This window comes from Mus musculus, chromosome 8 (assembly GCF_000001635.26).
Source record: "Mus musculus strain C57BL/6J chromosome 8, GRCm38.p6 C57BL/6J".
Taxonomy (NCBI): domain Eukaryota; kingdom Metazoa; phylum Chordata; class Mammalia; order Rodentia; family Muridae; genus Mus; species Mus musculus.
The window spans coordinates 126,131,942-126,159,680 of record NC_000074.6 but is presented as its reverse complement, the minus strand read 5'-3'; the positions used below and the strand labels follow the sequence as shown (position 1 = coordinate 126,159,680).

The window sequence follows — 27,739 nt, the reverse complement described above, 5'->3', positions numbered from 1 at the left end:
AGAGAGAGTATGATCTCATACTTGCTATGGTGTGTGCGCGCATGTGTGTGTGTGAGTATGTATCATGTGTGTGTGAGTGTGAGCACATACTTGCTATGGTACATGCGTGCATGTGTGCATGCACATGTGTGTGTGTGTGAGAGTATGATCTCAAACTTGCTATGGTGCATGTGTGCACGTATGTGTGAGTGTGAGCACACACTTGCTATGGTGCATGTGTGGAGTTCAAAGGACAACTTTTGGTAGTTGGTTCTCTCCTTCAACTTCAGAGTCCAGGGTCCAAGTCAAGTTTCTCAGGCTACTACAACCAATGCTCTTACTCACCAACCCATCTCCCTGGACCTTGATAATACATAATTGTAAAAACTACATTCTGTGTTAGTCAATCCCTGTGACGGATGCCCGACGGGAGCAACTTAAGGAAGAAAGCATCTACCTTGGCTCACAGTCTGGGAGGGTACATTCAATAGTGAAGGGGCTCACAGCCATGGAAACATGTGCTGGGGACTCCTCATATCTTACTAAAACAGGAAGCAGACTGTACATGCCAGAAGTGGGGTTGGGCTATCTCCCTCTAAGGCCTGCTCCCAGCTACCTCTCTGTTAGCTCTATCTTCTACTCTACAAGTTCACAACCCCCAAAAGCACATCTACCAGCTGGAGACCCTGTGTTCAAAGCATGAGCCCGTGAAGTAATTACAGAGTTAAACTATAATACTTTCTCATGACCGTCAGACCATCACAGCACAGGAGCATACTCTTCCTGGACACTCCTCTCTCTTTATCAAGTTTCTTCAGGTCTTGACGTTGGAATGGACATCAAGTATCACTTAGATGAACCTAAGGGAGTGGATTCCACAAACACCCTTGTAAAACTTGGTAGTGGCTGATGGTGGGCAGTAGGTGTTTCCTGCTCCCCCTCCTCTGGCCTAAGTGACCAGGCACTTGGAGGGGTTGAATCTTCCTCCTTTCTCCTCCCCCATTCCCTTCCCTGTCACCAATATCCCATGCTGTTCTCAAACCTATTATGTATCCAGGATGACCTGAAACTAATCCTGTCACCAGCGCTTCCTCAGTACTGGGATCACAGCCTGTTTGTGGTGCTGGAGACTGAACCCAGGGCTGCCTGCATACCAGGCAAGAATTCTACTAAGGGAGCCACATCCCCAGCCCTGGGGAGGAGTGGCAGGGAGGGAGAGAAGGTTCAGAGACAGTAACAGGAGTCTGGTCTATGACTAAACTGGAATCATGAGAAAGGCTGTGAAGGGATTTTAATCTTCCTTCCCACTACTCTGAATACTGAGGCTGACTCAAATCAAAATAAATTCCGTTGTAGACAGCCCTTCTCAACCTAGCCGAAATGCACACCGATGCAGGTCCTGGGTTAGCAAGGTTGTTTAGGGATGTCAGCAAGGGCACTGCATGCTTCTGCCTTCCAGGTCTGCTACCCCTTGGGGGGTAGGGGCTTCTTTTTCAGATAGGGGATGGGAAGTGCTGCACAGTCAGGGTCTCAGCTGGGAGGAAGCTGGCACAGAAAACACTGCCCTTTCTCTTTGGGGCAGAGCTCCATTTGTGTCTCTAGAAAGGTCCTCCTGACACATGGTTCTCATTGTCTGGAATCAGGCCATGTGGTGATCCCTGCCAGAAAGAATACTTGGAGATTGCTTTCCAGTAGTGGAGTCACAGGAAATCGGGTCAGCCACAAAGGTCCTTCCTTTTCTTGAGACTCTACATAGCGCCCCCTGCTGGCTATGTTCCTCCCCTGCAGGACACTGAGCATGTCTGGCCATCTTGGTCTTGCTCTTACCCAGTCCCATTTGGTTGAAATGTCAACGTCTCTGTGAGTTTTGTGCGCTCAGAGTCATCCCTGCACAGGGATTGGGTGTGACCTTGTGGACTGAATTGAAGTAGACTTTTCAGCCTGGGCTACATTTTGCTGTTGAACTACACTTTCAAAGTTATCTTTTCTGAACTGGGGAGTTGGCTCAGTCCGTGTTGGCATTTCGTCTAGGCTCCGCCCCACAGTTACCTGGCAACAGCCTGGTGTGTCAGACTCACTATAGAAGGGGCTGCTCTCCCCTCCTCTCTCTTGCTAGCTTGCCCTTGCTCCTGCTCCCCTTCTCTTCCATTCCCCTCCCCCTTTCTCTCCATGTGCTTATGGCCAGCCTCTCCCCCCTTCTCCTCCCCGCCCCCTCTGCCTTTCTCTCAACTCCCCTCCCCATGCCCTGAATAAACTCTATTCTATATTATACCACAGGGGAAGGGATGCCTCAGCATGGGCCCGCAGAGGCACCTCCTTCCCCCACACCACACCGCCCCTTCCACCAAACATATCCCTGGTTTCTCTTTATTTTTATAAAGCACAACAGTCAGTAAAGTGCTTGCCTTGAAAGTACAAGGACCTGCGTTGGATTCCTAGAATCTATATTAGAAGCTGGATGTGGTGGCCCACGCATGGAATCAAGACAAAAGGCAGAGACACGTGGATCCCTGGAGCTCACTGGCCAACTGGCTTAGCCTACCTGGTGAAGTTCCCAGCCAGTGCGAGATCTTATCACAAATAAAAGTAGAGGGTTCCTGAGAACCAACACCTGAGGTTGTCCTCTGACCTCCACATGCCTGTGCAAACACAGGCATGCAGGCACCTAAACACACATGAACACAGGACACACACGTTTCTTCTTGGGGTGCCTCCCCAGAACTTCCTCTTGGGCTTGGCTCTAACCTGATCTTTCTTCTTCTGCTCTGCAATTTCACCACTCTTCAAGGACTAACTCTCGGTCTCTGACATCTCTCACTGCTTTTTGTCACCTGAAGATTCAAATGCCTGCCCCCCCCCCCCCCCGCATGGTGCAGGGGGCCTCCCTCCTCCATCTCATCCCCTTGGAGTCAGCTGTCTGTCAGATACTCTCAGTCAGGGCAGCACGATGCTCTCCTCTCCCCCCAGGGGTGGGCGAGCAATCAGAGCTATGGCTAGATCGTCACACTGAGATGCCCTAGTGTGAGTTAAAGTCAGAGAAAAGCCTTGTCTCTCCAGCCTGTCACTCACCCTCTTGGGTTCTCTCTCAGCAGGGTTATTTTTTTCCCAGTTCTGAGACCCTGTAAGCTCGCAGCTCCTGTCCCTCTGCCCTGCCTATTCCTTACCTAACTCCCCTTTACTCGTTAAGCAATCCCTCCCTCTTCTTCCCCTCATCAGATCCACATGGAGTCAAACGGTGATGCTGTTACCTTCCTCGTGAGAAGCACGGCTGCTCTAGCCTCTGCAGGCCCACAACCGGCGCCTTAGTTTGGGTCAGTCATCATGTCCACTTTTCTCCCTGGGTTCCTAGCTTATCTTTCAGGCTCTGATCACACTCTAGTTTTTATCTTGCTTTTCACAAGACCTTCATAGTACTAACTCTGAGATTCTTCATATTACCCCAGCATTGAAGACATTTTGGTGACAACATATCATTTACAGTCTAAAGGACAAAGTCTTCCATTTGAGTCCAACTCTTCAATTTTCAAGATGGCTGCATAAAGCCAATTGCCTTCCCTTCCCTTGGACCAAAAGGAGCAAAAAGGAAGGGAAGAAGGAAGGGAGGGAGGGAAGAAGAGGAAGGGAAGGGGCAGGAGAGAGGGAGGAAAAGAAGGAAGGGAGAGGGAGGGAGGGAAGGGGAGTTAGGGATGGAGGAAGAGTGAAGAAGGGAAAGAGAATGGAAAAGAGAGGGGGGAAAGAGGATCTCTGGGGTGAACCCTTATGCCAACTCTGGCTGCTGAGCCCTTGTTGGTGTGAAGAGGGATCAAGATTTACACTTGACTCTGGCATGCTCGAGTAGCTGTGTGGTCCTCCTTGGGCCTCCTACCCTTCTCAAAGGGACAATGTTTATTTACACTGGTGGCTCAGGCTCTGTCCACTTGTTTGAGAATTTGGGGTTTCTAACCCTTAAGTTTCACTAAACATGGCATTTTCTCCTCCCGTGTTTTTCTCCCCTCCCTCCCTCCCTCCCTCCCTCCCTCCCTCCCTCCCTTCCTTCCTTCCTTCCTTCCTTCCTTCCTTCCTTCCTTCCTAACAAGGTTTCTCCATGAATTCCAGCCTACTCTCAGATAATATATTTAATTTTTATAAAGCTTATGCTCTATAGTGCCCTCACCACATGCCAGGGGCAGCACTTGGGAGAGTGGGCTCTGCACCTTGCCTGAACAGCCAGTGGAGCTGGCTCTGGTGGCAGGGGCTGCTCTGAAGTGGCTGAAGGCATGAGAGAGGGAGAGCCAGCCCTGCCCCTCATCAGCCATGCAGTGGTAGGGGAGTGGATGAGACAGCTGGGGCAGGGCTGGAGAGCTGGCCCTGGTGGCATGGGTGCAGACACCACGGGCCCCAAGGGTCTGAACTCTGCTGGATGTAGCACTCTGGAGAGTTGGCCCCACCCCTTGCCTGGGCAAAGTAGGAGAGCTGGCCCTGGTGGCACTGTCACAGAGAGCTGCAGAACTGACCAACTCAGATGCCACCCAGGCCTAGATCCAGGGCCATAAGTCGGCCCACCCCAGCATCTACCCCATGTATGAACTGGAGCTTGTGGAGGGCCCAGCCCTGCAGAACCAAAGATGCAGAATCTCCGTGACATAGGGCAACATCAGAATATCTGAGAGGAGTCCCAGTGAGGACCCAGGAATGATAGTGTAGCAGAAGCCAGGGCCTCAAACAGACTCGTCGTAATGATTATTTGCGTCCAAAAGTAAAACTGTTTGGACAAAAGGGTATATACTGTGTGCCACACTGCGGTTTCCACGGTGAGATTTTTGTGTTTGTTTTGTTCTTTTTGGGTTTTGTTTTCTTTGTGTGGGCAGGGGAGGCAGCAGGGGTGGAGGGTGGATATGGAGGAAGGGGGGGTGAGTGGGATTCAAGTGCATGATGTAAAATGCACAAAAAAATCAATTAAAATTAATTAAAATCAATTTAAAACATACTCTATTAAAAAGGTCAAACAAAGATTTAGGCCATTAGGAAAGTCAGTCGTTGATGTCTTCTGATTCAGTCAGAATTCCCCGAGCTTAAAGTGAGCACAGACCCTGTTTTTTTGTGGAGCAACAAAAGGAATCTGACCAAGAGACTCTGCTTTGGAAGAGAGCGGCTTGAGCGGCTGGCACTGCAGGGTGAGCACAAGTGGCTTGTTCATCCTGCTTGCCTATGAAACCTAGGACCACCAGGCCAGGCATGGTACCACCCACAGTGACCATCCCCTATCAATAACTAACTAAGAAAATGTCTTTCAGCCAGATCTTATGGAGGCAGTTTCTTAATTAAGCTTCCGTCCTTTCAGGTAACTTTAGGTTGTGTCGAGCTGACATAAGAATAGCCAACATACCATCTTTTGCCTATTACATATTTTATAATCTCCAAGCACAAAGCCAAATGCCTTGTAGGACGTAGAATGGGCAGTCATTAATCTTCCATTGCCACAGATAGAGGCATGTTCCAGTAGCAACATCTAACCCTAGCACAGTGCTAACAGTGTGGTTCACCATTAACCAGACAGCTGTTTCTATGAGCTTCCTGCCCCTGACATAATTTGTATTTGCTTCTGGAATGAGAGGCACTTCACATATGCATATAGACTTTGACCTCTCCTCTGCCACTCTGCACAATTCAGTCTTTTACCACAGGGAGAATCTTTTGCAGGAAGACTGTTTCAAGTTCCAGGCCAGCCTGGGCTACAGAATAGCTCAAAAATGCAAAACCAAACCAAACGAGCCCAGAGAGGATAGAATTCTTGTTAAAAGAGTTTACAGGACACCCACGGGAGATGGAAACAATCGGAGGGATTGGACATTGTTTCTTTTTTTCAGGGTGGTAACAGTCCCACAGATGTGCCTGCTCAAATTCACCCAATTGCATGTATTAACAGAGTGCTGGGTTTTCTATGATTCAATGAAATAATTTTTTTAAAATGCAGTTTTAGGAGCACTCTGAATGTGAGGACAGACTAGGCTACATGCATTTCAACACCTTTGCATAAGAAACAAGAAGCAATTAGCCCCACAGGTCACCTACCAGCAGCTTCAAAGATAATGGTAGATGAAAGTATTCTCTTGGGGTAGTGTGTAAAGGTGATTCCCCAACAGGCATTTTAACAGTGTCGGGAACGAGGCAGAGCTGGCTTTATCAGGATCGATCCTGGGCTAAAACTGTGAATTTTTGACCGTGATTAAAAATTCAACTCAAACACTAACTGATTTTTTTTAAAGTCTCATAAAAATGTAACTGACTGTTTCCACAAACCCATCAGCCGCTGTTCTAGATGCCAGAGGCACTCCAAGGCGAGCCAGTCTTTCTGGAGTGTTCCCTAACTTATCTTGCTGTAGCGGAATGGCCTCTCGTGAAATTGGTGATTATTTATTTAGCCACAGTTGTGATTACAAGCCTGCGTGCTTGAACCAGCAGCTAAGTTAGCGTGAGACGACACCAACCCTGGTGAAGCAGGTTTCTTGCAAAGGGTCCTAATGTACCTCGAAGCACGATGACAATATCAGCCCACAGTCACTGAGGGGCAGAAATACCATAGTTACAGAAACTGGGGAGAGGCAATCTCTCAGGGACTCTGTGCCTTAGTTACCTCCATATAAGGTGTGTGGAAAGAGAACAATTTGCCTCCCTGACTCTTTCAGCTGCCTACGCTAAATGGAAGCATGGCAGGCTGGTGTTCCTGGTGGTAGAAGCTGGAGGAGAGAAGGAATGAAGATCGATTTGTGCCCAGTGGATGAGGGGCTGGGGTAGTGTGAACTGTAAAGTCCGAGTTGCACACTGGTAACATGAACTTGCCTATCCTCCGACTCACGAATTACACGTCTAAGAAACTATCTCACAGATAAAACTCAAGACAAACCCACAAGTTAACACAGAAATAAACACACGTTTGCTTACTGATTCTCTAGTCACAGCAGCCTAGAAATGGAGCCAGGTTAGATGAATGCATAAAAAAAAAATGCAGTACACGTTCAGTGTACACATCTGCGTACAACTGGTGGAGTTTTATTCAGGAGAATAAAATTCTGTCATTTGCAGGGAAATGGGTGGAGCTGGAGACCATTGTGTTAGATGAAATAAGCCAGACCTAGTATGTGGGGGTTGGGGTGAGGGTGGGGGTGCGGCATGATAGCAGAAGACCTAGTGTGTGTGTGTGGGGGGGGGGTAGAGCATGACAGCAGAAATCACACTGTGAAAGCAGAGGGAGAGATCTAAAGGGAGAGACCAAGAAAGGAATTTCAGGGCTAGAGAGGAGGCTCAGCAGTTAGGAGCACTGGCTGCTCTTCCAGAGGACCGGAGTTCAATTCTCAGCAACCACATGGCAGCTAAACTGTCTGTAACTAACTTCAGTTTCAGAGACTCTGGCACCCTCTCACAGACACAAAGACAGAACACCAGTGCACATAAAAATCAACAAATCCTGAAAAAAAGAAAAAGAAAAAGAAAAGGCAACACAATGTGTGTGTGACACGGAAGCAAAGGGAGCTATTCAGGGGAAGGACAGACAGACACGGGGTGAAGGAGAGTGTGATCGGGCAGTGGGGACTGGTGTGAGGTCCTGTCTGGACATGCTCTTGTGTTTCAGGGCACGAAAAGCTAAACCAGCTGGTGAGATGGGCTAGAAGTCTAAATTGCCAGAAAAGTAGATTTCCTCCACTAAAAGAACAAGGCAATCTGCATGTGTCTCTGAACTGTTTAAGGGACAGTGACTTGTCAGGGTCTAGAGGGAGTAGAGGCAGGGGGTTCTGTAGGCACGGTTGTATTCATCTTCACCGACAGGTTGATGAGATTTATAAGAGCCTAGAAGACGCACCTCTAGGTCAGGAGGGGAAAGCATGCCTGAATGTGGGCAGCACCATTCATGAGCTGGGATCCTGGACTGAATAGAGATGAGATGGGGAGCTGAGCACCAGCCTTCATCTCTCTGCTTCCTGCCTGTGGTTGCCCTGTGACCAGCTACTTCCTGCCTGTGGTTGCCCTGTGACTAGCTGCTTCCTGCCTGTGGATGCCCTGTGACCAGCTAGATTTCCATGTGCTCAGGATAAAGAAAAGAAAAAGAGGTAAGCAATCAGGAAGATGGAAGCCCAATAATGGGCAACTCGAGAAGCCCAATTGCATCCTGTGCTGGCCAGCACAGCTAAGTCTGTTGGTCCCAGACACTCGCACCTGTGGAGAAGTGATTCCAAGATTAGCCAAAGAAAGGAGCTGCTGATCCAAGATGCTTGGGTTTCAAAGACAAATGAACACAGACATGCACTAGAAACATTACTCCTATCAAGTCTCAGGAATTGGAGAAGTGCTGCCGTTCTTAGGCTCAACATTGAGAATCCCTTCAGATGGTCACAACTGTGGACTTGGAGGTTTCACCTAAAGGAACTGCAGAAAGCACAAAGAGAGGATGCTCAGGTGCCCAGCCCAGAGCAGCGATTCCGAGAGTGCATCTCAACCTGCTTGAGTTATTGTTGGTGTTCTTGTTAACAGGTCTCAGGTTAGCTTTCTCAGGCTTTGCCAAAAGGCTAGAATGCTTGCAACATAAAATGCCAGGAAGAAAAGTGGAGCTGAATCCCATTGACCCAGTCTTTTGGCTGTCTTCATTGTTACATAATTTCACGAGAAAGAGAAATATGCCTGATTTTTTGGCTCCTTTAACAGATGAGAATTCTGGTCCCAGCATAAGAAAAGTTTACATAAGAAGAAAGAAAGAGTGTTCACTGACGTATAAACCTCCATTTGTAATTGGAGTGCTGGCCGGGCTATGGGACCCTAGAGCTTGATCCATGGGATGGATGGAGAACTGAACCTTAGAGAAAGACTAAGCAGAAGGAAGTGATGGGAAGGGCCCTAAATCTGGAAGTCTGCTAACTGGACCCTGGCTTGGGTTCATTATATAGAGCCTCTGGCTCTCTCCTTCCCCTGTTTGTCTGTTAGACACTGCACTGGCTGGTTCTGTGTGTCAACTTGACACAAGCTGGAGTTATCACAGAGAAAGGAGCCTCCCTTGAGGAAATGCCTCCATGAGATCCAGCTGTAAGGCATTTTCTCAATTAGTGATCAAGGATGGGAGGAACCACTGTGGGTGGTGCCATCCCTGGGCTGCTAGTCCTGGGTTCTATAAGAAAGCAGGCTGAGCAAGCCAGGGGAAGCAAGCCAGTAAGCAGCACCTCTGCATGGCCTCTGCATCAGCTCCTGCCTCCAAGCTCTTGCCTGTGTGAGTTCCTATCCTGACTTCCATTGGTGATGAACAGCAACATGGAAGTGTAAGTGAACTAAACCCTTTCCTTCCAAACTTGTTTCTTGGTCATGATGTTTTGTGCAGGATTAGAAACCCTGACTAAGAGCCGGGTGGGTGGATTATTCCGAACACTTGGGAGGCAGAGGCAGGTGGATTTCTGAGTTTGAAGCCAGCCTGGTCTACAAAGTGAGTTCCAGGACAGCCAGGGCTATACAGAGAAACCCTGTCTCGAAAAAAACAAAAAACAAAAAAGAAAAAAGAAAAGAAAAGAAAAGAAAAGAAAAGAAAAGAAAAGAAAAGAAAAGAAAAGAAACCCTGACTAAGACAGATACTCACACCCATGCCTTTCCGTCATCTGTCCTTACAATGTTTTCTGTGAACAAGAAGTTGCCATCTCACAGAACCCCTACCTACCTATGTCCCTCTAACCCTTTTTTCATACTGGCTCTAACTAGTTACGATGGACCCTATAAGAGAGCATCACGTAGTATTACTTATAGGCTATAGAGATTAGTCTGTGGTTTGTCATTGTTGATCTAAATTAACCCCAAGATACTTAGGGAAATATTTTTTTAAAACATACCAATAGGCATGTAGTACAGTTGTGAGGTGACTCAAGGCAAGAGGAGAAGGCACAGGAGCCAATCAGATTTGTAGATTGAGAAGAGTGACTGTACCTCACATACAGCACACCTCGACTTTAGGAATGGGTGTAATTATTATCCTGTTGAAGCGGTGTGTGTCGGGTGTTCTAATGACCGAAGAAACGAACAATGATAAATGGTGAGTAGATCTGTGAGTAAATGGATGCGCATTTGCAAGTGAAGGATGCGTATATGCCATTATTATATCACCTGCTTTGAGGGGACTCACAGAAGAGCCACCCCAGGAGATGAATCTGGAATTCCATGCAGTCAGTGTTCTGCACGGCTCACCAGGAAATGGTGATGCTGGGGCTGGGCAGGAAGTGTGCGTGTTAGCTTTCTGCTGCAGTAACAAGCACCCCAGAAAAGAGTGTTTTAAGGGAGGAAAGGTTTACCCTGGCTCACAGTTTGGCAGGTCTGAGGTCCATGCGTGGCTGGCCCCATTGTCCTTAGACTGCTGGTAAGGCAGAAACGCCATTGCAGAGAGGCAAGGAGAGAGGTTTCTCTCTTCCCGACAGGCAGGAGGAAGAGAGAAGGAAGGGTCCTCAGTTAGAACTTGACCTTCCAGGGCAGTTCTCCCTTTTCCCTTCCTCCAATCAGGCTCTACCTCCTGGCCTCCTGCACCTGCCAATGGCGCCATCAAATCATAAATCTATTCGTAGACTAGTCCAACCACCGACTGCATCAGAGCTTTCTAAAGGCCCCTTGAGCTGAGGAACAAGTTTTGAACACACGAGACTTTGAGGGGACATTTTAGACCTAGCACAGCAGAAAATGCCCCTTGCTTCTACTTCTTGGTGCCACACTGAAACTCTGCAAATGTCTTCTGATAAGCACCAGATAAAACATTGTCTAGGACAAAGGTATTTATCCATCCACAGCACCATCTTTCCCTGGGTGTGAAGGATGAATTATAGGTCCTGGAGAGGTGGCTCAGTGATTAAGAGCACTTGTTGCTCTTGCAGAGGACCTGGGTGTGGTTCCCAGCACCCAAACTGCAGCTCTTAACCATCTATAATTCCTGTTCCTGGCCTCTGAGGATACTACATGCATACATGGTGCACAGAAATACATTAAAACAAAACATCCACACACATAAAATAAATCATAAAAAAGAATTAACTCCAATGATGTGAATATTTTATATGCACCCAACTACTGACTTTGAAAACATATCTACTGCATAAAATCAGATAACATCTGAAATATTTCCTATTCAATATTTGATAAGCTGCTGACAGAGTGAAACAGTTTGGATAAGCTCTTGAAGTGTGCTGTTCTGGGTTACAGTATTTGCACAACCTTCAAAACACTCTTTAGGCAATTATGTGTGGGGGATGTGTATGTAGGCCCACATGTACATGTGTGACCCTACCTCCGTGTGCGTGCATGTATGTGTGTGTGCTTGTATGCACTCATGTTGACATTGGATGTTTCTTCATGTGTGTGCAACAGTTTATCAACTGAGCCTTCTCCCCAACCCTCTTAGGGGAATTTTGAGAATGACAGAGAGAGGAAGGAAGAGAGGAAAGAAACGGAGGAGTCATTCCTTGGTATTGAATACCAACACAATGCACACCCATGGTGAAAAATGTTTACTAAGCTCCTACATCTGCACATGGGCAGAATACTGCCCAAACACAATTCACTTAAATCTACAAATTTAACTATGTCCACTATTTGAAAGAAGATGCCATTTTATATATTCATTAAAAATGAGCTAGCTCAGTCTCTAAAACATGAAACCGAAGCCGGCAGACACCAGGAAGCATTTTCCTCCCCGACTTGAATAAAACGTTTAGGACATACCAGATTTTTATAGACTCCATTATTGCCAGTAGATAGCGAGGCAGATAAAAAAATAATTTCCTAACAGATTCCTATCTAGTCCAGCGTCAGAGACGACGCATAGCGCACTGACTAGGAGAAAATTTGAATGTCACAGGAAAACGATCTGAGAAGTTACACTGAATAAATAGTTCAGCATCCCAGGAGTCCCATACAGCCTGCGCCTTCTGGGCTACGAACTATCTGAGAGAAGCTCCGCACCCCATACAGTTTCAAACACCGAACATCAAAGCTGCCTCACACTGCAAATAAGAAAGGAGTGTGGCCACGCCCTGGCACTGTTCAGGGTTTTGCACCACCATCCACGTGAATTCCAATGTACCAGGGTCCTTTTGTGTTCTGAAGTCACTCCCTTATTCTACAGATGGATGCAGACTGACCGTTGAAGTGGACCAAAGCATCGTGGGAAAAAAATACATATGATTCTGGAAAGTCAGTAAAGTACATATAAGTCATTGAAGAGTTTGCCGTGCCAAGCACAAAGATCTGCCTTCCATCCCCATGACCTTGTAAATAAGCAGGGTGTATTGAAGTTTGCTTGCAATCCCAGCGCTGAGGACATACACAGAGACAGGAGGATGGATCTCTGGGCCTCACTGCTCAGTCAACCTAACCTACTTGATGAGTTCTAGGCCAGTAAGAAGCACCGCCTCAAAAACAAAGGGGGGACAGTACCTGAGGAATGACACTTGAGATTAACCTCTGGCCTCCACATGCAAGTGCCCACATGTGCACATGTATACACACACACACACACACACACACACACACACACACACACACAATCTATTTATGCCTTGACACGGGACAAGCAAATACTTAATGCACCTGTGATGTCCAAGTGTCACCAATAGTGCCCGGGGCTCCATGTCTAAGTTACTTCAGCAGCCAGCAGTAACTTCTTCCTTCCAGTTAAACACTCTTTGGTACATGTGATCCCGATTGTCACTGTCAGCTTATCTTAGGAATTACCCAAAAGACTGAGGAAGAACATTTCCAGAGAAGAATAAGGAGAGGGTACTGAAGGTAAGGGAGAACCATCCCATGGGGATCTGTGTCGACCAGCACAGTGCCGACACCCCACTCTCTCTGCTTCCTGGACCGTGATGTGAGCTGCTTTGCTCTGCCAAACACTCTGCCATGATGGAGTGAGGCTTCCAAGTCCAAGATCTGAAATATACCCCATCCTTGGTTTGTTTTGTTTTGTTTTGTTTTGTTTTGTTTTGTTTTTTTTGTTTTGTTTTGTTTTGTTTTGTTTTGTTTTTTTTGTTTTGTTTTGTTTTGTTTTGTTTTGTTTTTTTTCCACACCGCAGCAGTGAATCCAACATAACTAGTACAATCAGTCTGCTCCTACATGGACCTGCGGGGAGACCAGCTCAGGCATCTTCTCCAGAGAGAAGCCTGCAACCGTACAAAGTAAAATCTGCTTTTTGCTCACAGATCATGGGAACAAGAAGGGAGGGCTGTTAACAATGGAGAGAAAGAAAAAATGAGACAGACCTGGAAAGCAGCATGGTTCTCTTGCAGCTCCACATATCTGCTGATATCTCTATGTGTGGTCCAGACTCCTCTGCTACCCACTCACACAGACAGACATCTCCTTCATTCCTGAAAACACTCCAGACTTGACTACTGCCTGGCTTATTATCTTAATGGTTCTTCTCTATGGTGTCCAGGCTGGCCTCAAACTATTGGGTTCTAGTAATAATCCTATGCCGGGCTCCCAAGTATCTGGGACTATAGGAGGGCCGCCAAGCCTAACAATATAACTTTTAACTTCAATCTCAAATTCAAGGAGAGAGGCATGGTTGAAGTGGGGCCAAAGTTGACTCTGCTAATCTGCCTGTCTAGTATGCAGACATGGCGAGGGGCAGTTAAGTCTTTTTGTGAGCTGGCAAGATCTTCAAGAACAACTGGTCTGGCGGTCCTCATGAAGTCAGACGTAAGCTTGTTTCCCTGTCCCACTTTAGAGATGAAACACCAGAGAGTTAGAGTAGAGAGCGAGTGACTTGTATATATCTACAAAGGCTCACAGCTGGGCTCTCAACTCTCTTGCTCCTCTCTAATCATGCTGAAGGACCTATAGGTGTCCCCTCTGCTGCAGGGCATCATTATATACCAAAGATAGGACTCAGCCAAGTTCAATGACTTGTACACAGATAGATATATTTTTTTAATAAAACTCATCCTGGATGTTTCCAGCAGCACAGAGAAAGGATCAACCCATGCTTTGTATGAGACCCTGGGAGAGATTTCCAAAAAGGGAGACCGTGGGAAAGCTGGGGGAATGTTATGTCCCTAGAGATGAGAGTAAGCCAGCCCCTCACCACATTGGAAGACTTGGTGATGTCTGGTTGCCTACCAACTGAAGGATCTGGGAAGCATGGAACTTACTGGAAAGAATCATGTGTGTGCATGTGTGTGTGTGTCTGTCTGTCCACCCGTGCCCACATGCATACATGGGTGGAGGCCAGTGCTTCACTTGGCTGTCTTCTGTAATCATCCTGTGATGCCTATTCTTGGTTGTCATCTGTCTAGAATTAACTAAAACCCAACCGGCTGGGTACACCTATGAGGGAATTTTTTTTCTTAATTAAATCATTTGAAGTGGGAAGACCCACTTCAGTCTGGATACTTGACATGGGAATGATACACCTTTCATGTGGATCATGCTTTCTGCTGGCAGCCTATATGAAGGGTATGGAGGAAGGAAGCTTGCTCTCTCTGCCTGCTTGCTCTGGATGGCAAATCCATTCCTCCGCTGGTACTAGAGTTTATTGTTTCAGGATTCTGGCATATACTGAAGACCAGCTGAGATATCCAGCCTCATAGACTGAACAACTACAGGATTCTTAGACCTTCCCTTGGTAGGCAGCCACTGTTGGACTAGCTGGACCACAGCCTATAAGCCATTCTGATAAGTCCCCTTTCTCTAGATATGTAAATTCATACTGTAAGTTCTGTTCTTCTAGAGAATTCTGACTAATACACACCCTCTACCTTATTTTTAGAGACAAAGCCTCTCACTGATCTGGAGTAAGTGGCCAGTGCACCCCAGAGATCCTCCTGACTCTGCCTCATCAATGCTGAGATTACAGACATGTGCTGTCATGACTGGCTTTTTACATGGGTGCTGGAGATACAAGTGAGGCCCTCATGCTTGCTCGGCCAAGCACTGAGCTGCCTGAGTCATCTTCCTAGCCTCCGGTTCTATGTTTTAATTTTCAAAACTCAGAACACCTCAGCAAATGGTTGTTAGCACGTGTTCACATTAGAGAACCAAATTTACTCCCTGACTCTGGTGGTTTGACAAGAGAGGCCCACAGAGGCTCACAGATTTGACTGCTTGGTCATTAGGGACTGGTGGGTGCTACTTGACAGGGGGCACTGTTGGAGGAAGAGTGTCACTAGGGGGTGGACTTTGGGGTTTCAAATGATCCTGTCAGGCACAGTGTTCTCTTCCTGCTGCCTGTGGATCTGGATGTAGAACTCTCAGCTCCTTCTCCAACACCATGTCTGCCTGTGCACCACCATGCTTCCTGCCATGATGATAATGGACTAAACCTATAAACCTGTGAGCAAGCCCCAGTTCAATGCTTTCCTTTATAAGAGTTGTCTCTTCCCAGCAATAGAACACTGACCAAGACACTGTCCTAACAGAAAATTCTGTCTTCTAACAATCCCGGACTTGCCACCAACTGTAGGACTTCCATCTCTCTATCCCACATTATCAGTTCTGTTCTAGAATAAATGTGATAAGCCAACCATCGGTCTCTCAGAGTGTGTCAGTTTTGAGTTGCCGATCCGATTGGTGGTATTCTAAAGGATTAGGTTACACAGAAGCTGTGCTCTTGTGACCTCAACCACACTGTATACCTCATTCTGCAGGGAGCTCTGCCAGCAGCCTGTACACACACATCAGTCTGCAATGGTATCAAGTAGCTACTTCTTGACCTGAAGTATTCCATCCTGGAGGGAAGTTCCTTGAAGACTAGAGAAGTTCTGAAAGGAAGCTTACAGAATGCAGGAAACCTGGAAGGAAGTTTCTTAAGACCCAAGAAATAAGAAACTCATAGGTCTCAGGAAGTCCCTCAAATTGAGCAGATACACAAAGCCTGTCTTCCCCAAGCTTATAGAAATAGAGGGGGGCGGCTGGGGAGACTTGGGCTGACCCAGGGCATGGAAAAGACTCTCTGACTTGTTGACCTTCCTGCAAATCCTGCAGAGAGCTCTAGAGATGCAGCTTCCACAGGTCATCAGCACACTAGAGCGGCTTTGAGTTACCCTTGGTCCAGGAAGTTTCCCCTTGCCACACTCCTTTGAGAAATGTCAATAAAGCTACTGGTTTGCCAAGTTGGGCTTCGGCAATATGGCTACTTTAGCCTGTCACTGGCTCCATATCTGGGGTGAATAAACATTTATGTTTTACCAGAAATAGCATGAGAGCAATCAAAAAGACCTTCTTCCCATATGCCCTCTACTCACATACAAAGCCACCACAATGCTTGAGCCTAAAGAACCCAGAAACAACAGTGTCCTTTTAATCAGATGCCCTACATATCATGAGGCTCAAACAGAAAATCTCTACCCTCTTCCCTTCTATGCTCCTGGTCTATGTTCACACTGCTCATGGCTGGAGGGAGCAAGCTAGAGAAGGGTAGCCTCTGGGGACTAGTTTGCCTTCCACCCTGTGAATGACTCAAAACTAAACCCATCAGCATATTCTAAAATTAAATCATTTTTATCTCAACATGCAAGCACCGTGCAGTATTAATGAATGTATATAAAAGCGAGATCAACCCTCTTTGGAGCGTTTCAGAGCAGGCACTTTGTGAGGAGACCCAGAAGAGACTTCTGCACAGTGAGGCATGAGCTCATTCTGCACAAAGCTATTCCTAAAAAGTGTTTCTATTAGGAAAGTGTTTGAGAGTGCACAAGCCATTCAGAAGCCATTAGGGGAACCCATGACAAAGTGGAACGTTCCTGCTCAGAGTAAGTGCTAGCTCTTAGCTCCTCCTGCACTGGCCTGCACTGGCCTGACTGTAGCTGCTGTAAGGCAGGCCATGTCGTTGCTGCTTTGGATAAAGGGCCACCCACGCTGGAGCTCCATCTCCCACTGCCTGGCTCTGTGTTCTGTCATGGGACGAGTCTCCCCAAAGTACCTACTAAGTGAAGAAGCACCAGGAAATATCTCAAGATGTGCTGTTTCCCTGGGCAGAGAGGCCACTGGTTTGCAACCATGCTGTGCTGCAAGCCGTCTGTCCACATACACATGGGGACTTCCAACCTGTGGGTCCCTTCTTCCTATCTAAACTCTCTCCCAATCCATGTCTACCTCAGGGAAGGAAGCAAAGTGAACTGGGTGAAGGCGTGCCAGTTCCTCATCTTCCTCAGCTCTGGCCTGAGGAAGGGAGGCAAGGATGTTGTTAAGAGGCGAAGTACTCGCTACAAACTATCATCAACTTAGGGCAAGTAGATGAATCATGAGTACAGCAGGAGCATCTGCTCCATGGAGACTTTAGAAGACTGATTATTATGATGTGACCCAACACAAAACCCCAAAGGATGGTCCTAGAGGACAGGGGAGGAGAAGGGAACTCAGAAGGCATAGGTACTCCTTGATCATGGCCTGCTTGGTGTGCAAACCTTAGGGCTTGAGTAACTAAGTACTTCAGAACCAAAGGCTCGCCCTGCAGAGGACATCTGGCGGTGCCTAAAAATGTTCTGGTTGTCAACTGGGGGAGGAGTGGCAATCTACTGCCATCCAATGAGCAGAGGCCAGGGATACTGCTCAATGCTGCGCAGACCCCACACAACAAAGAACGACCTAGAAAAACATCAACAGTGCCAAGATCCAACGGTTTAGGGTTAAAGGAAAGCTCGGCATCCAGAGTTCTGGAGCTCCTCTGGTGAAGTGTTTCTCTTGGAAGCACTGAAGCCTGAGTCCAATCCCCAGAACCTGCATAAAAAAGCAGGGTGTGATGTCACCTGTCTGAAATCCCAGCACTGGAGAGGTGGAAACAGGGGCTTGGCGGAGACTTGCTGGCTAGTCGGCCCAGACGACTCAGCAAATTCCAGGTTTGTGTGACTTGAAGAATGACACTCAAGGTTGCCCTCTGGCCTGTGCACACAGGTATATACACACACACACACACACACGCACATACACACACATGCATGCACACACACACACACACACACACACACACACACACACACTTTACCTTGTAATCACTGTCTCGTCTAGTTGGTTGAGTTCATGAATTAGGCAACAAACTAAGCAATGGCCTGGTGGCCCAGATGGATATACCTCTGTTATTATTTTTGGATCTGGGTAGAAATGGCAAACATCAGCGCTCTGGCCTAACCCCTCTCCTGCTGCATGAATAAAACATCAGAGCCTCTAAATTTAAACTTAAAGCCAATTAATTCATCAGAATGTCACTTGTCACCTAAAGCATTTTAGTAGCGAGGAAATACCTTGGAAGAAGAAAGAATCCTCACAAGGAGAGGATAAATGGAGTGAGGATTTTGTTCACAGGGCAGCAAACACTGGAGCCTTGGTTTCTCCTAGTTATTCCTTCAGAGAAGCCTCTGAAAGATGGTGTTTATAATATTGCTGGTGTCACAAGTGACTTGTGTTCCATGTGGCCCTTCCTAGGTCTTACTACAAAGTATGTTGGAGTCTTTATAATAGAGTCTCCTTGCCCAAAAGCTGCTCACCAGCTCCCCCACAAATCACAAGCCTCAGCACAAGAGCACAGAGCCAGCCACGAAGGGAATCATAAAAATAAACCTTATCCTGACTTCGGAGCCGAGAGATGACTTCCCGAAGCCTGTAATTTACAGCGTCGTCTTCATTATAAATGCAGAGAACTGAGACACAGATCACAGAATATTTATTTTCTAACTGAAGTTTGCAAAGCAGGAAATCTGGGGGATCCCCTCCACACCCTCAGGAAAGCTAGGTTCTGAAAGGTTCCGATTCTTGCTACCCTTTGCTCAGTGGCTTTCAGTGACAGACAGCTTCCTTTTGCAATGAAAAGTCAAACCGTGTGGCAGAATCAAAGATGCGGGGTGTTCAGGGGGGATATGGGCATATCAGAAAGCTTTGTACTAGGTTACATACAATCACCACAGACCTTTAATCTCAAATCGGGCCATTGAAATCAAACACTCAAATACCATGCCCTTTATTACAAATAGCAACACAAGACCAAAGCCAACTGCTTGGACTTGAAGGTGTTAAGAATAATTCATGTAAAGACAAGCTCTTACTGGTAAATATCATCAAATTATAAAACAAATGTCTAGTGTTTCCCCTTAAGGGAAAACCAATACATTGTGTTGTAATTCCAAGCAACAAAAGGTTAAAAAATATCTTTCAGAATTATCAAGCTGTTGGTCTAGACTTTCTTACAAATGAATGAGTCATGCTTCCTTCTCAGACCCACCGAAGGAGTGAGCTGCAATCTTTTCCCAGTGTCTAACTACAGAGGCATAACTCGGGACCCTGGTAATATCTCAAACAATATCTTGAGTTTGTATTGGCAAATCTCTACCTTCCAAAGAAAACAAAATAGATGTCAGCAAGTCAGTCCTGCCTGCACAGGTAGTTTCTTCATGCCTCACCATTGCAGCCAAGGTCATCAGCTGAGGCTCAGGGTGAAGTCTGAGGTACCCCAACCTGGCCCCAAGAACTCATCTTCCGGAAACTCAAATACCTAGAAAGATCTGAACAAAATCCTCTCGCTTAGGACCCATACAATCCTAAACCAAAGAGACGGAGCTAGATCCAATGAATCTTTATCACTTCTCCTGAGAGATTAATTAAATTCCAGGCCCAAGGGCTGAGTTCTCCTGAGCTAACTGCACCAGGATCCAATGAGAAACCCACACAGACCAGTTCTCTGAAGCAGCTCTCACTGATAGACACAACAGGCTTACCCTCAGAATCACTCAGAAGTGGACACAGGTCAGGGAGGTGTCAGAGAAAATGTAACACAAAGCCCCCTCCCCCTCTCTCCCTCCCACCTCCACCTCTGCTTTCAGGACTTGAGAAACGCCTCCAGGCCTCTTCATCAAAGTTGCCTATCTGCATGTAGAAGAGAGGGTTCAGTGAACCATCCCTGTGCGCTTCCCTGGTAGCTGTGTCTCTGGCAGGGAGACCACTAGTGGGCAAGGGAATTACGGGGGAGGGGGGGTCTTACTTTTGTAGCTGGTCGCCCAGGGCTGGTAGCCATAGTAGCCTGTGATGCGCAGGATCCGCTCCTCGATGGATGTGAGTCCCACCGGTCCACTGGTGAGATCCTCCACAGAGCGAGACCATTTCAGATCCTCCTTGATCGCCTCATCCACCACCAAGTACTTGAGCTGCCGGAGCTGAGGACTGATGTCGGACAGTCTCCGCGGGCTGACGTCCGGTGACCTCCTCATGCCACTGAGGCCGCGGGAAGGCGGGATGAGTCAAGGGCAGAGAGGAGGAGATGTCAGTGAGGACTGGTGAGGACCCACGGCTACTCCCCTCGCGTTGCTTGCCATGTGCCCTGCTCCCAGGAACCTCGGCGTCGGGTCCCGCGCCCTACTCTGGGCGCCTCTGGCAACGTGAGCTAGGGCGAGTGGCCCGGAGATGCTGCTGAAACTTCCCAAGCTCCGCCACACACGACCGTCCCTCTGTCCCTCCCTCCCACCAGGAGAGCAGCAGTGCGGGTTAGGCAGGGTCGCGGATGCCCGGGGGCTACCTGCCTGCTGCCCTCCCGCGCCTGCAGCTCTACTCACACAGCAATGCTCTTGGTCCTGGAAGCGCCGCCGGGAAACTCTCGGATCCCCATGGGCGGCGGCAGCGAGTGGCCCGGGGCGCCCAGGCTGGAGCCGAGGGGAGCCGCGGCCGGAGCTCCCGGCAGCCGCCACAAAGGTCTGGACGCCCGTAGGTCGCCCGCGCCCGCTGCCCGGAGCCGGTGGCAGAACAGCGCCGCGCCCCTTGCCTGCCACCGCCGGCGCCCTAGTACTCGCGGTCACGGACGCCCAGGCTCCGGAGAGCGCGCCCGGTAGTGCGCTCCGGAGCCACCGGGACGCGAGGCTGTGGCGGCCTCGGCGCGCGTGGACCTGGCGGGGACGCGCGTTCAGATCCTCGCAGCCCGGAGTGTGCCAGGCTCCGCAAGCTCTGCAACCTTAGGGCGCGGGACCTGTCACGGTCCTGGCGTTCTGGTTTCGACACGTGAGTCTCTCGGTCTTTCCCCCCAACACCCACCCCAAACACAAACGCGCGCGCGCCACCCCAAAGAGCGCTGCTACTACGAAAGCAAACAGCAAACTAACCTGGCATTTCACAGTGCACACTAAGTGGCTTATTTAGAATAGGTGGCAATTGATTTGCTGGATCAAGCCCAGTCCTCAGCTCACACAGCTCAAGGAAAAGGGCACTAACTGCTTCAGTGCCCTCTACAGAGACTGTCGTCCTACCTAGCTTCCGATCAGTTTTTGTGTCTTGTTCCTAAGCCATTCTAGACCTCCAAATCACCCTCCATACTGCTCTTCTGCACTGAGCGCAAAGTCAGAAAATACGCAGATATATAAGAGAAGAAAAATAGCCTTATCACGTCCCGAAAGGTTACTATGAATTATAGCTAGATTCTATTCCAACATTTTTCTGAGTGTGAGATACATTTCCCCCAAGAGATCAAACCGCCTGCGCTACTTTATGTATTACTTTAGGAAAAGATATATTGTTCCTCCGAGAACTGGGAATAGAATAGAACTCACTTCCTCAACTTGCTGAACTTGCTGAAACCTGCTGCAAACAGGTAAGAAACTCCAGTTTTCCTGCTGGGAGACAACCTAGGGCTTCCTACCTTTGCTGTGCCTCTACAACATCTTACCGGCAGTCCTAGACAATTAAATTACACAAGAAAGGGAAGACGATGGCTGCTACATAGGAAGAAGTGAAAGAAAAAATGAAGTTGTCTTCCTAGATGACAGCCAAGCAGATCTGGAAAGTCTCAGAGCTGACCAAAACAAAAAACAAAAAAACTTCGGAATTAATAACTGTGATGTCAATCTTGATTGTCTGTCGATTTGATGTTAGAATTACCATGGAAACAAACCTTTGGGCATGTCTATGAGGGAGTTTTCAGATATGGGCAGCATCATTCCATGGGCTGGGTCCTGGCCTGATTAAAAAGGAGAAAATGAGCTGAGCATTTGTGTTCATCTTTCTCTGCTTCCTGTCTGTGGATACCTCGTGACCAGCTGCTTTTGTCTGTGGATACCATGTGACCAGCTGCTTCTGTCTGTTGACACTATGTGCCCGATGCCCTGTGGCTACCTCGTGACCAGCTGCCTCAGGCTCCCTCCACCAGGTCTTTTTTTTTTTTTTTTTTTTTTTTTTTTTTTTTTTTTTTACCACAATGGACTGAGTGTATTTTTAAACTGTGATCCAAAATAAATCCTTCTTCCTTGAGTTGCTTTTGTCTCGTATTTTGCCATAGTTACATGAAGTAACACAATAACTGGTGTTTTAAAAGGCTGAAAGATTCAAGGATAATGTACAAAACTTAACCACTTTCCTATCTGTCTACAATGGACAACTGGAATTTGAAACAAAAACAAAAACACAGTACTGTTTACAGGATCCTAAAAGTGTGGCTAATTACAAAATCAAGTGAAAGAAATGAAATTCAAATTGAACGCATTGTTAGTAACCAAGGTATCTTTGAACCTCAATGTATACATATTCTTGTCTCAAGACTCTGCCTTGGGTTTCTGGGTCAGTGATGGAAAGGACCAGGTGGCAGCTCCATCTGGGTTCCTTGGCACTTTGTTCATCTTTTAGTGACTTCAGGGTTGGGACCAAGACAGTGACAGCCAGACATTCCAGGAGCATCCGGTGTCAGAAACAATTATAGTCATTACCTGAAGGAGGTCAGGAGTTTAACATTTTCTATTCATAATAAATCTCAATGATTACACTCATCTGCGTGAACACAGTTTTGTGAGTCAGACTAATCAATGCCATTGCCTAACAGGGAAGATAATCTGCATATATTATAGATTTCTACAGCCTTTTAAAAACAAAGATTATTTATTGTAATTTTATATGTGTGTTTGCCTACATGCGTGTAAATGCACAACATGCATGCAGGGCCCATGGATGTCAGAAGAAGGCCTCAGATCCTTTGTGGTTGGAGTGACAGACACTTGTCAGTTGCCATGTGGGCCCTGGGTATATAACCCAGGCCATCCATAAGAGCAGCAAACCACTGGCCATTGAAGCCATCACTTTAATACTCTATAGCTATTCTTCATACCAGTTAATAGAACTTTAACTCATAAGCTTTAAAACATGACTTTATTGGGATATGATCTTTTTCAGCATGAGAATGACTATTTTTTTTCTGGAAATGTCCAGGTGCCCCTGAAATGTTCAGAATATTTAGATACATGTCCATTTTAAAATTGAACTAAGTAAACATTTACTGAGGGCAGGGCCTGTGATGGGCTCTGGGAAGGAGACCAGAAACACTAATGAAGCAAATGTTTTCTCTCCTTGCTAAGCCTGCTGAACAATAAACATGTAAGTGAAGGCTTGTCACTGACCAATGACCACTGAAGGCTTGTCACTGACCAATGACCACTGAAGGCTTGTCACTGACCAATGACCCTTGCACTGCCTTGATCCTGGCACAGAGTCTCTAGAAGCCCAGCAGTTGTTTCCAAGTCACTACCTGTTACAGTAAATAATACTTGGGGGTTTCTACCCCACCTTAGACCCTTTGGTTTCCAAATAAAAGACGCAAAGCCTTTATCTTTATCATAAGCCTTAAAGCACTAGAGCTGGGCAGATATCAGTTCTCTGTGCTATTTTGTTTACTTCCCTATCAATAACCCAGAGATATCACTTGCCATGTCTCTCCAGGCCACTCCTACTCCAACAGGCCAGCCCTCATGGATGTGTGCTCATGATCCACCTACCCCATGGTGACTTCTTCCTTCTTCCTCTTTCTCTCCCGTAGTCTCTCCTCAGACCCTATGCCTGGGAACCAAAGCCTTGCCTACCTCTTTTTTGCCCAGCTACAGGCTGGTAGGTTCCTTTATTCAACCAATAGTTCTAAATTAAGGAGCAATGTTTACACAACAGAAGCTGGCATGTGTGAGAGTTTGCTCTTCTTGAGGCCACTAGACCCTGGGATACAGAGTTTAGCGCTACAGTACATAGCAACAGACCACACCTCCACAATCACCCTTGCCTGGGAAGGCAAGGAGCCCAGCATCAAAGGGTGTCAGAGATGCTTCTTAGGTTAGGAACCAAACTAATGTTGAAAACTAGGAATTTAGGGCATACAGAGAGAATGTGGAGGGTGGGGGCGAGCCATGGAGGAGGAGGCAGAGGGGGGCAGTGTGGCAGTCATTAGAGAAGAAAGAGCAGCGGTTGAAAAGTGTGACCAGGAACGTGTTTAGAGAGTTCATTGTCAACTTCACAAAATCCAGTCACCCTAGACATGCCTGTGTGTGTGTGTGGGGTGGGGGGTTGTCTGGATTAGACCTGCCCGAGAGTGACGATATCCTCTAGCTGGGACTCTGAGCTGCAGAGATGGAGACCAGAAGCTAAACAACGTCAGTTCATTGCACTCTGCTTCCGGAGGCTGGATGTCACGTGACCAGATGCTTCAAAACCCTGCCTCCTCGACCTTGCATCCACCAGTGGGCTTACACACTTGAACACGAGCCAGTTCTTCTTAAGTTGACTTTGTCAGAGTATTTTCTCACAACAGCTGGAAAGTGAACAAAGTATGAGGGTTTGGAGTTACAGTGGAACGCGGCAGAGGCGGAGGTGACTCAGCCAACATCCTCACTTCTAAGAGTCCTTGCAGGTCTCCTCTTACCTCCTTCTTGTCTCACACACCTGCCCTCCACCTCGCATGCTGTAGCTGTCCCCATCCCTCCTCCATCACCCCTGCCTTTCAGAGTCCACAGCCTCCAGAACAGAATGCGCGATGCCCTGCCATCTTTGCCTGGAAAGCCTGTGCACAGCTGACCTTTATGGCCTGTGTTACCCTCACCCACCTCACACCTACTCTGATCCTTATTCTCTCTCTCTCTCTCTCTCTCTCTCTCTCTCTCTCTCTCTCTCTCTCTCTCTCTCTTTCTCTCTCTCTCTCCCCCCATCCCTCCCTCCCTCTGTCTCTCCCTCCCAGAAGCTTTTTCTGACCCTGATAGAGTGGACTAGTTCCTTCCAACACAATGCTTTAATACTCTACAGTGGCCTTTACATCCCTTGTTGGGGTTTTATGACATGTTAATTTACAGGCTTATTTGATTAATGTCCGTCTCCTCCGCTCAGCTAAAAATTCTAAGAGGCCAAGATTGCTTTGCCTTCTTCATGACCCTCATATCTATCATAATGCCTGTGTAGGCACTGTTCAGAAAAAAACATTTCTTCAATAAATGAGAAAAGGGAAAAACAAAGAGAATGAACCCATTTGAACAAAGAGCTGTGGGAGGTGGAAGGGACTCGTCCTACAGAACCAGTTAGACTTCTTGTTGTTGTTGTTGTTGTTGTTGTTCCTATTCATTCCCATTTCTAGGCTCACACTGGATTCACCTTTAAAAGTTGGCAGGGACAGACTTCTAACTTCCTGGCAGCTCATCTCATTGGGGGACTTTCACTTCAGCCTTCCTCTGTTTATGCACTCCCTATGTTCCTCCATCAGTCATGACCTCAAATGTTGTTTTCTATTGTTCCCAAAAAGGACACCCTCAATGTCAGATACTGCGTTTCAATTCTGAAGCAAAAGCACCCCTGGTGTGATGTGTCTCTGATACCCTGAAGGGAGTTCTGTGGGTTTAATGGATCGTTGAATGGGCTGATGGTTGACAAATTGATACAGCTGGATGTGTAGGTGGATGGCAGAGGGGTGGATGGAAGGATGGATGAATGCTCACATGTAATGCATTCTGTTCCTCTTCCACTGAGTGATAGCGTCCTTCAGGGACCAGGTCTTTTGTTTCCTTTTCAACTAATTCATGTAGCACTCAAGCACTAGGGTGCTGTGTTGGTGGATTAACCAGTAATCCTGGAGAATTCTGTGAGTTTCTAACACTGAACAATGTGCACTGGGGAAGAAGGACTTATTCAGACTGTGCCAGTATTTGGTTAGACCAGTTGCAACCAGTATCTTCAGCTGTGATCAGACCATGACTCTAGCAACAGGAATGCCACATGGTGGCTGGAGCAGCATCCCAGTCTCTAAAAACATTTGCCCTGAGTTCAATGAACAGAACCCATTTAAAAAGAAAGAAAAGCTAGACATGGTGGTTCATGAGTGTAAGCCCAGCCCTGGGAAAGTGGAGACAGATAGATCCCAGGTATATAACAGTCAGCCAGTCCAGCTTCCTTGACAAGCTGCAGGATGGAGAGAGATCCTGCCTGAAAAAGACAGTGGAGGCATGTTAGGAAAGATGCTTGAGGATGTTGTTCTCTGGTCTATGGGCATGCACAACACACACGCACACACATACACATGCACACACACTCACACATACATGCATGCACACACATACACACACACATATACACATGCATGCACGCACATATACACACATGCACACACACATACACACATACACACACATACACACACATACACACACATATACACATGCATGCACGCACATATACACACATGCACACACACATACACACACATACACACACATGCATACACACATGCATGCACGCACATATACACACATGCACACATACACACACATACACACACACATGCATACACACAGATGCATACACAAATGCATGCACGCACATATACACACATGCACACATACACGCACACACACATACACACACACATACACATGAACACACACTCACACATACATGCATGCACACACATATACACACATACACACACATGCATACACACATGCATGCATGCACATATACACACATATACACATACATGCACACACACTCACACATACATGCATGCACACACATATACACACATGCACACACACATGCATGCACGCACATATACACACATGCACACATACACACACATACACACACATACACACACATACACACACATGCACACACACGCACATGCAAATACACACACAAATGGAGAAAAAGAAGGAAATACATAATACTTTATTATATGACTTTATCCTATTATAAGCACAGAATGAACCCAAAAGAAGATCAAAAACAAGAAATTGATGCAGCCTACATCTTGTGGGATTGCTCCTAGATCTAAAGACTAAGGGATGGAATGGCAAGAAAACAAACAGCCAGCTTTCTCTGGACATGGGCCTTTGGCTCCACCAGCCTCACAGCAGCTGCCTTTAAATGGTGAGGGGGGGATTTGTGGACAAGGAAACAAACAAGGAGTTGGGGAAGACATGAAGTCACACCTATGAAAGATTTTGCTGCATAGTTAATGGCACATAGAACCCACTGGCAGCCATCTGATGAAGTTCCAAAAGAGACATATCCAAAAGAGCCTAACTAAGAAATCTCTTGGCAAGACACCGCTGGAGCTTGTTTGAGAGCAGGAAGCAGCTGGAGACGTTTTATAGGCCTTGGGGAGCCTGCAACAGTGACCCCATCCATAGCCAAGGAGGGCAGTGGAAAAGGTTGACCTTGCAAAGGACAGCGCCAAGGGCCCTAGGGAACCCTGAACAACAGTTTCTCCCTGTAGAGTGAAGTCGGAACTTGGCTAAAGAATAGTGAACCATTCCAAAGGCAACCCCACAGGCTTTCAGCACTGCTGGGGACCAGCAATGTCTGCTTATTACTGGCTAATCTGTTGCTGTGATTTGGCCCCCAATGCAACTGTAATGTTGCAGTTTGAGTGTGTGTGAGGAACTAGGTAACCTGTCCTTTCTGCTGAAGATTGCTCTAGGCAGTCACGTCTGAATTTAAGAGATCAGAACGCTGAAAACTGACAAGTCCCTGGGAGAGTCTGGACTTGGAGCTTTTTTGCTTCGAGGA

The 27,739-nt window shown here is 47.2% G+C and overlaps 1 protein-coding gene across 5 annotated transcripts in view; it reads right to left on the bottom strand.

The window, feature by feature from the left end:
- Positions 1–21,283, bottom strand: part of Slc35f3 (solute carrier family 35, member F3) — a 257,590-nt gene extending 236,307 nt beyond the window's left edge. For 2 of the 5 annotated variants that reach the window (XM_011248334.2, XM_030243383.1), the window contains exons 1-2: positions 21,046–21,283; positions 19,938–20,167 (exon numbers count right to left, since the gene is read on the bottom strand). In XM_011248334.2, coding sequence (XP_011246636.1) covers positions 19,938–20,163 — 226 coding nt within the window. In that variant the 5' untranslated portion in view covers positions 20,164–20,167; positions 21,046–21,283. The other 3 variants (XM_030243382.1, XM_011248335.2, NM_001363500.1) reach the window with 2 other exon arrangements.
- Positions 21,284–27,739: the final 6,456 nt, after the last annotated feature.